At 36.3% G+C, this 15,196-nt stretch overlaps 1 protein-coding gene across 1 annotated transcript in view; it reads right to left on the bottom strand.

The window, feature by feature from the left end:
• The window catches only part of WNK4 (WNK lysine deficient protein kinase 4), a 116,167-nt gene that overhangs the window by 51,169 nt on the left and 49,802 nt on the right, over positions 1–15,196 (bottom strand). Inside the window, exon 2 of the mRNA XM_072404058.1 lies at positions 958–1,130. Within this exon, the coding sequence (XP_072260159.1) occupies positions 958–1,130 (173 nt within the window). The remainder of the gene's footprint in view (positions 1–957; positions 1,131–15,196) is intronic.

The raw sequence follows: 15,196 nt of genomic DNA, 5'->3' as shown, positions 1-15,196 counted from the left end.
AGCTGGTTAGCAACTAGGTGGGTGGCATAGTAACTCATTGGCCAGCATTCTGAATTTATAGAATTAGGGTCCCCATCCAACTGGATAGCAACTTTGATGGTAGCATGAAGGCTTGTATTATGACTTTAAAGAACTAGGGTCCCTGTCCAACTTGATGGCAACTAGCTGAATTACTTGGTAGCTCAGTGGCTAACATGTGGACTTTACAGAACTGGGGTACCTATCTAACTTGATAGCAATTGGGTGGGAGGCAAGGTATCTCAGTGACTAGCACCTTGATGTTACGAAACTTGGGTCCTTATCCAATTGAATAGCAACTAGGTGGGTCAATGACTAGTACTCTGACCTTACAGTACAAGGTCACAGATTCAAATCCCAGTCAGGACACTATCTGCATTGGGTCTGTATCTACTAGCCTAAAGTCTTTAGGACATATATAGAGGAACAAAATCTTTCAAACAACCGTTTTCCACTTTTTAATAAAAATTACTGTCTGATTTTACTCACTTTTTGACTCAGTGGGCCTGATTTACTAAAGGTCTTCAAGGCTGGAAAGGATACACTTTCATCTGTGAACCTCGGTGATCCAGCAAACCTGAAATGGATATGGTCCATGATTCAAAATATTTGCTAGCAAATGATGAAGAAATGATGAAGAAATCCATTCCAGGTTTGCTGGATCACCCAGCTTCACTGATGAAAGTGTATCCTCTGCAGCCTTGGAGAGCTTTAATAAATCAGGCCCAATGACACAACACAGTAAATAGAAGTATTGCCAATGTGGACACATGGCAAAAAAACTGAATTTTCCCTGAAATCCAGTTCTGCACACACACCTACTTTTTGTACTCTTTATTACATTGTGTTACATTTTATGGTGCTTTGTAGTGCAGCAAATATATACGAAGTAAACAACTTCAAACAACAGACAATGACAACTAAAATGAAAGCACTTACGTCTTTAATGTCCCAGATGTCATAAGCTCTGTAACCAGGACAATGCAGATCTGTCCCTTTACCAATGTCTTCCAAGAATCATAAAATCTGACAATGTTTGGATGTTGCAGACCTTTTAGCATCTCCACCTCTTCGCTGAACCTCTGGCGCTCTGCTTTAGTCAGTTTTCTGGTCTGTAAAAATTAAAGAAACCAAGCATCATTAAAAATAAATGCAAATAATATATTTTAAGTCACTTACTTGACATGACATTACCACAAACTAATGGAACATGAGGGCTGATCAGTTACTGTGGTCAAATCACACAAAGGCACCATGTTATTATCCGAATACTGTACTAGCGGAAATATGTAGGCTGCCATTGCTGAATCCCTTGTTTTATGTTTTCTCCTTCCCACCATGCTGTTCAAAATGGTTTCATTGTAGAAAAATACTTATTGAGCTATTTTAATCCAAAAGTAGTCAGGCAGATGGTATTTTTCAGAATGAGGTTAGTATTGGCCTACAACATATTCATCTTAGAACAGATTTCCTTTTAATAATTCAAGTCAATCATGAATCAGCATTGCATGTGACATTACATGAGATTGCTGTAACTAATGTAATGTGCATATTAAAGGGCATCCCTTTCAGATGAATTAGTCTTAACAAATCATAACAGTAATATTGGGTAAATATATTTTTCATCCAAGCTTGAATACATTTTAACTACACTTGAATGCACACCGCTTCTGCAGCAAAGATCAGTGTCAGTATCTCAGAGAGTTCATCAAGTAACATGACCGCAGTAGTAGCATGAACAGGGAATATGGGGTATAGCCAAGTAAGACATCATCCATGCATGAGGTTAAATTTCTAGTGCAAAGAATATAACATCAAAACTAATTTCATTTGGAAATTGCTCTTAATGTAGACAAATGTATGTTTTACAGCAGGCGTGAACATGCCAACAAAAAGCATTCAACACTTTTTATATCCTTATAATAAAAAAGAATACTATAATTTATTATATAAAACTTTTAATAACAAAACAGAAAAGCTGCAGTGGATAATGGAGAACATTCCCTGTTTTTAGGAAATATATTATACCATTTCTTTTACAGGGTCTTCTCAAACATGAAAGCTGTCATGTTGTTGCTTCAGGTGGAAACATTAACTTTTCCTTTTCAGTGATTATATTATGAACGCCCAATTGAACCCTAGTCATATTTACCTGCTTTCAAGTCATATTTATTTAAAAATCAAAATTCGCAAAAGAATATAATTTCCAGGCTTATTATTTACTAGACTGGTCAGACTGGTTTATAAGAAGTGTTAAGTTATTCTATCCTAAGCTGGTATATAATATATATATATATATATATATATATATATATATATATATATATAGAGAGAGAGAGAGAGAGAGAGAGAGAGAGAGAGAGAGAGAGAGAGAATAATAAGAATGATAATATCAAATTAAAAAAAATGCATACACTACTCATCCTGCAACAGATGTGTAGAGATAGATTACAAGTTTTATTTAAAGGTGAATTAATTTGGCAACAAATACAATTTTAATTTCTTGCAACTGAGATGCAATCACCTGTTTCTAATAGCAGAACACTGATCAATGCACTGCTAAAAGAATTACATCACTTTGACAAAAGAATGTTGCATCACATTGGTGGTCACTAAGGAAGATTCTTAAAGGAATGGTGTAATGGGCTTTCGTTCACTTTAAGGGGGTTTTGTGATCCCATACAAGTCTATGGTAATGTAAAATCCACCTAAAGCAGGTCCAGCAAGCGAGAGGAATGTCATCTGCAGGTCACATGTCATTTATTTCTAATTTATTTACCTTGTTCCTAAAAGTTAGAAATAGTTTTTAATACAACAGTTGCAACTGCTAGAGGCTAGATTTTATCAATATAGACACACCACAAAAACAACTTTTTTTTTAGTGCACAAAAAATTTAGAAAAAATAACGGGCTGAGGGTATATCTATATAAGTAGATACCAAAATGTCAACCGTCAAAACAGCCTGTGCATGCAAAAAACTACTGTGCCCATAATTCTTCATGACCGTTGTTTTAAGAACCTTTACAGCTTTCTTTTTAAGTTAAATATTTAGATATTCAACAATTGTGTGATAAATGACAAATTTCATATTTGATTTCCTCTTGCCCTGACATGTACCGCAACTCTATTCTAAAACTCTCAGTATACCGTAGTTGTTGCCTAAACCTTGTGTATGATATAATAATCACCTTAAAGGTGTTCTTCGTGTAAACAGTGACATTTTCCTTCACCTGTACAAACTTGTAAATTAACATTCGGTATATAAGTAAAAATCTACTTTTAAGCCTCAAAAAGACGTTTGACTACTTCAGGCTAGAAAAAGCCTTTGTAACTTGTATCTGAAATGTCATGTTGTTATTTTAATCCTTTGCTGCTCAGCATACCAAGGGATTATCTATTGAATTTAAGGGCTTCTTCACACTACGTTATGGTAATGCATGCCAAAGAACTGCTTATGTGTGTTGTACCGTGTTGCCATTTATTGTTTTTGCAACAGATACAAACAGAGAACTTCAGAAAACTACAATGCACAGTGGCAAATGTTTTGTGCATCGCACTGCAAAAAGATTTGTTTTAATGAACTCAGGTGCACTGACAGTCGTCATGCACTTTATTGAAAAAAATGTGTTCATTGAAGTAGATTCTGCCAAGAACACAATTCTTGTCCTAGGATAACAATACTCAATAAATACTGAAAACCTGTTTAAACTATTTAAATTAAGTATTTCAGGGGCAAAATAAAAGAAATTTATTGTTAGGATTCACACGCTTCATGGTCAGAATATTTTCTATAGTGTATAATGCTACAAAGTATATATGTAACTAAAACCCAGCTGGAGAGATTCTCTGTCTCTATTGGCACAAGTGATCCATAACTCATATCACTGATCAGGTCACTAGGACTAATAGAGACAGCCATGACTAATGAGTGTAATCTGTAATCTTCTGTAATGTATTTGCAGAAGCAAAACTTTATGTATGGCAAATACAGACATTTAGGGGAAAGCACAGTAACAGAATATTTGCAGAGAACTGAGGCTGAAACCATTAATTTTCAGCTGCACGTGTAAAAGAGTAGCTAAAAAGTAGAACATTTTCTTCTATCCTAATATGCTGAAGCCTATTGCTTATAATTATGTAAAATAATGAATACATATCAAGATAATGATAGGGAGAGGATGCTACACTCATCTACGTTTTATGACACATTAATAATTGCTGAGCATGTTATGCCTCTAAGGAAGGAAACATTTAATTGAAGAAAGTGACAAATTAACGTAGAATCGTGGGATTTGTAAAATTATGAGAAGATCGGCTAGATAACATCATGTTCCCAGGATGATAGAAGGCCAACACCCATTATGCAACTTCCAAGAAAATTGAATAGCACCCTGCAAGTAGGACCAGGGCTGGGCCAATGCAGAGTTTGGAAAAGCTTTCTTCTTGGGTGCTGTGATGAGGGGAGAGGGTGCTGCCCCACTGGAAGCTCAGCTTCGTAGATTATTAGGAGAGTCATTTTCTTGGTGTAATTTATAGGGAGTCCTTCCTTGTGTGTCAGGTGTGCCAACAGTGGCTCCAGAGCAGGAGTAGCATATATCCTGGAACACTGGTTCTCCCAATGTAATCTGCAGGGCTAAGACAGATGGGACAGCTCTTGGAATCTGGGGTCTTACAGTGGCTCATCTATGAACTAGGGCTGCAGTTATTTTATAATATTAGTAATAAAACCCTGGATCTCTTTTCACTATTCTCATAACAGTTATATCCCACTGGTTTAACCATGCTGCAACCCCCCTCAATCCTGTTCAATTTTTGACGGATAAAAAAACTGGTATGAAAGGGTACACCACATCCTTTACACTATTTGCTGATATGTAAGGACACACTTTGGTATTTTCTCTTTGGATGTTACAGAACCTTGTTCTTGACTTTGCCAATGCTTAGGATAAAATCTGGACTATCCTCACACAAAAATGTTAATAAAAAAGGACAGTGAGTGACATGCTCTGGACTGCTCAACTATATGAGCTGAACGGTACAACATAAAATGTTCTTTTACACACCTGATTATATTAATGTCATATTTTTAGAAATGAGAACATGTTTTGTTCCTTGGCTTTTTAAAAAAGGTTCTCACACAGAAGTTCCCGTAATACCTCTTACGTGGTGAACAGAAGCTCCATTCACTCGAATGGCGTAACTACTCGTCAGTTTCCAACAAGGTCTTGCCTTTTTGTCATCTTTCCAGCCATCACAATAACCACTGTCATCATCAAAATCAAAGCATCTGCCTGATGTTTAAGGCTTTCTGCAGACACCCATGTCTGAAGTGATTTAAATACAGCCGTCTGAAATGCCCTGCCAAAGATTTCCATTGAAAGCAAGTGGGCAGTGGTGATTCAGATTTGTTTTGCTTCAATTCCAATGTTGTGTCTGAATTCCATGTTAAAAAGCACTGAAAAAGACATCTATGATCACACTAAAATATTGTTACCAGCTACAATATTCACTGATTAGGCAGTAATGTATATTCTGAATTACCAAGCCTAGAAGTGACTTTATTTTTATAAACATATTTACATGATGTGTTATCTGTACCAACTACTGTACACTTGTGGTCTAGAGTAAAGCAAATAAAACCCCAGGACAACTTTTACTAAATTTACAAGGAAAAAAAATTGCCACCCCTAAAGGGCACTTAGACTAGTTCCTTAGATCAGATTATTGCTCTTTTAGTAATTATTACTTTGGATATTACTAGTTGGAAGCAATTGAATATTACTAGTTGGAAGCAATTACACATACCTTCTTTTAAACTGCAATCATGTTTTTGCCATTATCATCTCTTATAATAAAGCATTCTTCAGCTTAAAGTGTAACTACAGTACTTAGTGAGCAATGACATTAGCCTAGGAGTAGTGTATGCCTCTTACATGTTTTTAAATGGAAAGTCGTTACGTTATATTTGTCTCATATTAAGTCACATATTTAACCATTGTAAGGGGGAGAGGTTGAATTAGTAGTGACAGCCATAATCCCTGCACCAAGGACACCCAGGAACAGTCCAAGCAGGTTCGTCCTGCACTTCAACTCAGCATGGCAGTAAATAAACATTGTTCAATACTGGAGGAGTGCAGCAAATCTATAGCATAACACAAACAATACAACTGCTTGTCCAAGCCAAATCACCTCCTCTCTAATAGGGTGCCCCTAATGGTTCACAATCAAGAAGCACATGTACTTTTTAGCATTCTGTCAAAGTCACCCAGCTGGGGGTTCCTAAAGAGTAAGTGTAGGAGCCCTCTATGAGCCTCATTCAGCTCAAATCTATAAAGGCCTATATACAGCTAAATGAATTAATGATAGTCGGCTAACAGCTCTACAATGCCTCTGGGCTTTAGAACTCCAGACCAGATTTTAAAAAGTTTGTTTTCTTCATAATAAAGACAAATCCTGGAGCACCTCATCATGTGTCAGTGAGAAACCCAGCCAACGCTTATACACAATCCACAACCCCATCAGCCAACGTCTAACAACATATAAATTTCCATGGATTAGTTACAGTAGGTTGTGCTAGGGTATAGATGTTACAGTAACAATAAAATGACAACAAATGCATACAGTTATATCAAGCTCATGTAATTAAAGTAGTCGGAAAACTAGTTAGTAAAACTAGTAACATAATGCACCTAATCAGCCAACAAACATTGTGGGGTTTATTTACCTAAAGAAGCTAAGCCTGTTCACTTAATGAAGGGGATCATTCATTTAGCTTAGTGAATGAGATGAAGCTGCTGACCAATGCAATCATCATTTTACATTTACTTGCACTTAATAGGGTATTCTTATACCACATTTTCTATGTAAGTGAATTATCCCCTGCATGGAGATAATTCAAATTGCAAACAGCTTACACTCCTTTGGTAACTGAACTAAATCTCCTCAGATTGCACAAAAATAGTGGAAACCCTTTATGTATTTATATCTATAGGGCATGATTGGGGGTTAGCCCATGTAATATTACCCTTGGTCTCCATATGAACTCCATTGCTGGAACAAAAAAAAGATGCAAGAAAAAAATGGCATAGTCAGCAGAAGCAGAGAATGTTACCTAATAGAAGCACCGGGAAGCAGATCCACCCTCTTTAAATGTGATGAGCACAATAAAATTAAATTGCAGTGCGTTATGAAGAACTAAGATTGAGGTGAACCGATTGAACTTTCTTGCATTTGCACAGTTAGCAGCATCTGTTCTGGAGAGAATCACAAGGATAGCTTAGGCTTGTTGTCTGGAACAATCTGTAAAATTAAAATTTATTGCACTGGAAACGGAATATTTAGTGGCTTTAGGATGTGATACCTTGTAAATCTATCTGTATTACCTCTATATATTGTTACGTATGTAAACTGAACTGTTCAGCCAAATTTGGTAAAGTCTCGTTGACCTGAAGAAATAAAGAGGTAAATCCTCTGGATAACTTGCAGTCCTTTACATTGTACCTATGATTTTTGTATTTAAATGATGCCTAATTTTTTGATTAATTGACTAAGAGTTATCTTTATGTGTTCTATTCTTCTATGTACCATACATGTGATAAATGTATAATGTAATAAAATACATTGTTTAAAACATAACACTTAAAATGTTTCCCTTCTCAATCCTTTTCTACTAGGATTTTGCTTTTTTAGTACCTTGGCTATGGTGCATGCGAAGTGCAGTTTACATTATGGCATCTATAGAGTAGCAGTTGTTCACCAAAGAATTTATTTTATCAGCAGACTTGAGTTCCAGTTGGGGAGTTGGGTTCCACTTCAGAATGGGAATGTAAAAAGACCTATAGACATTATTACACTTGAAGGAATAAGTGATATACTTGCTTATTTACTAGGCATAGACAAAAAAACACCCTAGTAAAATAAGTCTATATATTTAATGTCATCTGCATATATGCTCATTACAATCAGCACCATTCAACACAAATGTTCCCCAAAAGGTTTTGTCATTTCTCCAATTCAATGAGGTAAAATGCGACAAACAGCCAGTGTCAGACGTACATAATGAAGGTTTCCAGGTCCCTGTTACACAACTGAAGTACACAGAGCCCATTGTGATGGTATCCAAAACTGCTGGAATACCATGTTCTTTTGGAAAAGGTAGCATGAGGCACATAGGTGACAGCCAGCAGCCAGTATAGCAGCCAACATCCAGCCAGCAAAATCTTGTTCTGGGTACATCATTCATAGCTCAACAGTCCAGTGTATTATTTTCCATCATCATACCTGCCAAATCCTATAGTTGTCTTCTAGATGGAATAAAAGACCAGGCACTTAGATCAAAATACTGCAGTGTTGTAAATACTACTACTACTCCCACTAAAAAGAAAGAGAACATTTCGCATTTAATTCCCCTTTTACAAAAAAATAAACAAGACAATAAATATATTATTTGGGACGGGACGTGCTTCCTGACACTTAGACTGGTTTGCAAAATTGTAAAGCTATGTTCCTTGCTCTGCCAAATATATTGCCACAACAATACCATGCATTTGGCATCAGTAGCAGAATCATAGTAATGTTACAAGGACCACTAAAATACTGGGCCATAGTTTCCAAGGTTTCATAATATTTCTAAAGGCATTTTTAATCTTTGTTGTAGTCACAACACAACGATAAAGTGCAAAACACACAGATTATAGTTAGTGTTATGGTAAACGTAAATCAAGACACAGGGTTGTAATAACATCAGATCTAGGGGTCTGTGCCTACCTTAGGGCTTTTATCTTATATTAAAAAAAAAAAAAAAAAAATATATATATATATATATATATATATATATATATATATAAACATATATATATATATGTTTATTTATACTAAAAGGTGGATTTTTTCTTGAATAAGGTTTGTAAGCTTTTCACCAAATGAATGGGGTCTCCGTTGCACAGAAATTATGGTGAGATTGAGCATTTGGGTTGCTGGGGAGTTGGGGGCTTTACTTTTCATGGAAGGTCTGCTTTAACATTTAGCTGACAACCCCATGGAGTTTGTATTGGTTACTCGTAGTGTGCCGCTAAGGAAGTCATTGGGAGCTGCCAATGTGAAGGAAGAGTTCTGTCTATCAAAGAAACTAACACTATTTTCTAAAACAACCAATAGCAGGATTATCACTTGTCACTGCCTGGTTTATAATCTCCAAGTGTATAGCTTTAAGTATTCCAAGCATTCTGATTAAACAGTAGCTCTGTGTTCAGTCCTCTGGCAACTAGATGAGAACACAATGTCCTTCCATGTGGGAAGTGTACATTGTTACAACCATGAAGAGCTGTAATCCTATATACACATGTGGCCAAATAAAAATATAGATCAGTGTGTATACAAAAGGATTAAGCGAGCATTAGGGTAACCCTCAAAAGGAAAAAAGTGTAAAAGCACTATTCAATGCAGATTTTAGTTCACATAAGTAAAATTGCATCTATTTTGCAGTAGGCTGTCAGAGAACAGGGGTCATGCCTATGCTGTTTGGCAGGGGTGCATAAAGGTTCAATTCTTTGGGCCCAATTTATTTATTGAAATCTGACAGGGGATTTTTAAAGAAACATTTGTGATCATTGGAGAGAATGGTGGTAATGACTCATTGTCCAAACATTGAAATTAATGTATATTTTTAACGGAAAGTATACCCAAACATACATAGACATCATGTGGATATTACTTTTCCTTTATGGAGGCATCTTTAGAAGGTTGTGCTCCGACCGCCAAGGGCACCTGAACCTGATAGCTATTTTAGAATACATTGTTACTTTTCTCTAGCATAGGTTCCTTTTTGTACAAAGACCCTCTGAACTCAGGTCTGAACCCGATCGGACATGGGCTGTTGCTATTTCTATTTGATTTCTATTTTTTAAAATATCCTCTCCCTCCCCCATATCCCATCCTCCCGTGTTTCACCCACTACCTTCCCTCCCCTCGATTGTACACTGCATCTACCCATAATTTTATTTTTCTTGACCATATAGAATGTTTTAAATTCTGGAGTTAACTCTTTTAATTGCAAGTGGAACTACTGACTGCATATTTGCTCTCAATGTTTTATCTACCTCAAATGGACTGTGCTAAAGTCTAGAGTTAACCTAATATATGTAAAAACGATTTTATTACTTGCATATTTGTTATTCATGTTGTACTATAATTTTTTCTATCTCAAAACCTCTAAATAAATGAAGATTGGTTAAAAGAAAAGTTTTGCTCAATGTTTTATATAAAAAGATATAATGGAAATTGGCAAACAACAACAACAACAACAACAAGGCAACAATGTGAAAAACAAAAGTTGGAGATCATGGTGTGCACAATGTTGTCAATAAAATGGCCATCAGAGGTGCTCATAGGGGTCATAAGTCTAAGAAATGCTGGACTCTACCATTAACAGCAAAGGAAAGTAAAATGAGGAGACATTGAATTTTCATTCCAGTTGAGCTATTGTAGAGGGAGGTCTTTGGAACCTGCAAGGATAATAAATAGCAACTGCCATTGCTGATTTTTAAAAGTTACAGGCTTAAAGGCAGAATCCTAATTCTAAATGCATAGAGAAAATGTCTGAGGTCCTGTCCAACAAGTTTGTTGCAGAACTATCTACACCAGAAGAAGAATGACATTTCAGTGAGTGCAGATTGTAAAAGCAGTCAGAAATCCCAGCTCTCAAATTTTGAACGTTGTAAGTTGACCTTAGCTGCATCAGGTGTCGCCTGCAACTCTTCTTTCAAAGGTTTTAGAGCACAAAATGGTGAATAAACTATATTCATATTATACTTTACTAGATTATTAGATTACTGATTACTGGAACCAATCCCTCAAAGTTCACTGGGAAATGAACACTTCTAAGAATGTAAATTTTCTGGGTCAAGGCAGCTCTCCCTGGTTTCTCTCTTTGACCTCACACCAACCTATTCCCTTGATCTAACATGAGATTACAGTTCTGGATGCAGAAAATAAGGGTTAGATAGGGCATGTTTCTGCCTGTGATCTCACTATAGAGATTCACCTCTCTTGTTTTATTAATCACTGTTATTGAGACAGAAAGTCAGGGTAAATTCTAATTTTTCAGAAGTCATCAGAGAAAGAGATAAAAGTAAATCTTTGAATTGGGAGAAATGTTCCTATTGCAGCGGTGTTAAACTCTGGCCCGAGGGCCACATCTGGCCCTCAACGTCCTTTTTTGGGCCCCAAAGGAATCCTAAATATGAACTGCAGCTGGCCTGCCACTGCATTGAAATAGCGCCGCTACTACAATTCCTGGCATCACTCGTGTCTATAGACCAGCAGGCACTCTGCCTATGCGTGGCCCCCATTGGACTGTTTTATAGATGCAATTAATGCCAGGAATTGTAGTAGCGGGGCTATTTCAATGAAGAGGGAGTTCCAGCAGCGGGCCACTCATAAGACATCACTTTTTTCTATAAATTTCAAGGTTGGCCCGCAACTTTGTCAAAGTTTTTAATTTTGGCCCACTGTATATTTGAGTTTGACACCCCTGTCCTATAGTAACTTTTTAAAATGGAAATGGTAGATTTTTCTCTCACTTTTTGGAATACCAGGAAAGAAAGTGAAAAGAAATTAAGTGGAAAATGGAGAGCAAAAAAATGCTCTGCTTTTTTATACTAAAAACAAAGCGTCCTTTATAAATTCCACTTTACCTATAATGTAGGACCTGATACCCGATATTGTGAATTTGCTTTGCTCTTAAGAATACCTTAAAAAAATGTTTAATTAAGTAAAATGTTTTTGGACATATTTCTCAGCATGGTTTCACAGAATGATCCATACACTTATCCACAAATTGTTGATAGTGTTTTTAGATAACTCTGAAGGATAAATAATCAGACTATCAGTAAGATAAATCCAGGTGAGTTGAGGTTAATTGTCATTTCTGTATTAGCGCGTGAAGACAACCAGAACCCAAGGAATTACCAGTCCAAATAATAAAATGTACTAGAGAGGATAATCACAGTGACAGCGGGGACAACACATTAGTGTTCCCCACACTGTTAATGCCACTTGTGTGAGAAAATGTGTATGTGCCATGTATGCACACCTTGAGCAAACACTGGACTGTCCTAATATCTAACACATTGGTAAATAGTTTCTACTTTTCACTCATAACTCTATCACAACCTTGAATAAACATCTATAAACATAAACTGATGATGACTTTGAACAGAAGTGGCCATCATGCCAAAACAGCAGAGAGACAGCGTACCTACGAAGAGCCTCAGTGTCTCCTCAACCCTCCCGTTCCTTATAATACCCTTGGATGTATCTTGCTGCTTCTTCTTCTAAAGTCACTAAAATCAATAGAATTGGGGGACAGGGGAGCAGTGACATCAGTCCCTTAGTCATGTGATACTGCTTGGGCCTAGTGATTAAAGCAAATTTAAAAAAACTTTTTTCTTCTGTTGATATTCTTAAATCCCTCCAGTATTTGGCTGCAAAACTATTTCACCCATCCAAAAAGATACTAAGGTAAATAGAGTTATGACTTAGATTTGTAAACAAACAGGGAGGATTAAGAAAAGGGCCATGGATATTCTTACGCAGAACAAAAAGTTACAGTATGCTATTGGAAATCTCTGTTCCTTTCTGAGATCCATTTTCTAAAGATTCATATGCAACAGAGCTGAAACAATACTTTGCAATTTGGTGTGCAAATGCATGTTATCCCAATGCTTATTGTCATGCTCTATATAATTTCGAATGGCACTCAGAATGACATTCAGAATTATTGGGCTGCCTAATGCAATACATGTTAGTAAGTACATGAATGTGCATGTTGATGAAACACACAGGAGCAAGGAAGTGTGAATGTACCCTTATCACAGTCCTAGTGACAAATAGCCCTCTGTGATACTGTATGGCTAGCACATAAAATAGTGGCATATAGTAAATATGTATATACACTGGGTCTCATTTAGAGATACCAGCAAATCTATGTAATTACTGACAGTAAAATGATGTATACATATTATAGTTAGAATTCAGGGTGCACCCTAACAATCTGATGAAAGCCACAATGGATATGCTTTGCCTCCTTATAGAATTAACCCCAATGCTATCTAACCGTTTTGGAACTGTCAGGTATGGAGAGTAAGGAGCACAAATAACTCCACTGATTAGTGTACACAAGGCACTGGTATTTTTTTTTTTTTTTTTCACTAACATGTTCTTTTTGCCACTGACACCATTGGGACATTTTTTTCTCTTTGATTTGAAAAAAAATCCCACAGGTCCCTTTCCAGACCCAGTAACATTTGTGAAAACACCACGTTCAGGGGCCTTCAATGTTACTTCAATTTTACTTTAATGCAAGCTTTTTGTGCCTTTTTAATGAAATTGATTAGAATTTTGCTCATCTCTACTGAATTATTACCCATAAAACAAAACCTGAATTTATATAAAGCAACCAGACTTATAGAAGCCATTTGAAATAGGAACAACATAAAGAATTTGGTGCAAAATTTCCCACTTGGCATAACAATTATGTCAAAATAGCACAATTACTTAACTAATTAAAGAGTCGTCAATACAATACTGAATGAAGGCAACACAAAACAATCCCTTTACATAAAGGTTAATTATGTCTCACTATATGTGCCAGAACAAAGGAGTTGTTGTGTATAAAGTGGACCTGCATCAGTTTAACAAAATGGTTCTCATCAGCAGAAAAGAAGGTCTTTTGTGTGACATTTCAGCATGAGCTGTAATAAATCATGTTTTCACATTTCATTTTTTCATACTCAGATTTAGTTAAAGCTGCAAGGTAATTCTGTGCAGGTTGAAGTCTTGCTGCAAAATGAGCTAAACTGTATTTCTCTTTTCTTCCTTTCTGTGCATAACACCTGAAGAAGCTGGCATGTTTTCTGAAGAAGTCTTCCCTCACCTGAGGCAAAAGCAGTTTACAAGTAAATGCTTAGAAACGTTTAGAGAAGATAAAATTAATTTAAAAAAATAGATGGTAGTAGAACATTAGACAGATTGGGAGCAACATGCTTAACAGTTCTGTTGGTGATTGTGAAATAAAGGATCAGGTTTGATCCTGCTTCTCTTATTGTAATTTAGAAAACGTCAACATTTTCTGTCAACTTTGTAATGTAGGGACCCATCAGGACTGCTTTTTGGGAGGAGCAAACTGGGAAATTACACAGAGCCCTCACCTTCTTCAGGGCTACAAATGACAAAATGGCTGGGGGTGCAGGGAGCTATTATACAGTACATATGGAGCCTCTACTTTATATTAGACAAGACCCCCAATTGTCCGAAAATGTACCTGGGACCTATTTATGGCTAATTACGCACATTTTAAAGCAATGCAAGTGTGGTGTTAGTGACCCCAAAGCTTTCCTACAGGCATGATGCTGCTAAAAAAAAAGCTTGCTATAGACAAAAAAGTATATCCTAGAGATTGTCCTGGCAGTACATATAATAGAACTGGAAGTTGTGATGATACTTTTCCAACACTGACAGTAGCACACTTTAATATTTTGAAACTGGAAAGTTGCTCTTGCTGTTAATAAACCCTGGTTTGGCATATCATTGTTGCTTGATCTTCCTCTTCGACCTACAGCTCAAGTAACACATCTTAAAAAAGTTGGTTGCTGTAGTATAGTATATTTTTGTTGTGGAATGAAAACCATATCATTCCTTCCAAAACCACACTAGAATTGTATATCATATAATTTTACGTAATACCAGGAAACAACCACAGATACAAATGGAAAATAAATTGTTCTGTACGAGAGCGTGAGATGGTTTTATACCCTGAGATTTACATTCTGTGATGCTATTTATCATGAACTCGGAATTTTTGTTTCTAAGAAAGATGTTTGAAAGTAACTCCATCATTTATGGTGATATTTTCCACATGTTTTACTGAATACTTACATAGAAAGATATTTCAGGTAACAACATTGTATTATCCTGCATTAGCTTCAAGGTAAAACTTCTTGCCAAGGTTAGGCTGAGGATAATAGGGATAATAACTCTATTTATCAGTGATCTGATTTGTATTTCTATAGCATTTTGGTCTGAAAGATTGGCATGTGTACCACTCCTATGTAATAGACATAATTTGGTAACTAAATTGGTTGCTTTGTCAGCAAACTATGCATTTTTCCCATTCTTGCC

Source organism: Pyxicephalus adspersus, chromosome 3 (genome assembly GCF_032062135.1).
Source record: "Pyxicephalus adspersus chromosome 3, UCB_Pads_2.0, whole genome shotgun sequence".
NCBI lineage: Eukaryota > Metazoa > Chordata > Amphibia > Anura > Pyxicephalidae > Pyxicephalus > Pyxicephalus adspersus.
The sequence above is the reverse complement of the archived record's forward strand: the minus strand, read 5'-3'. Positions and strand labels throughout refer to the sequence as shown.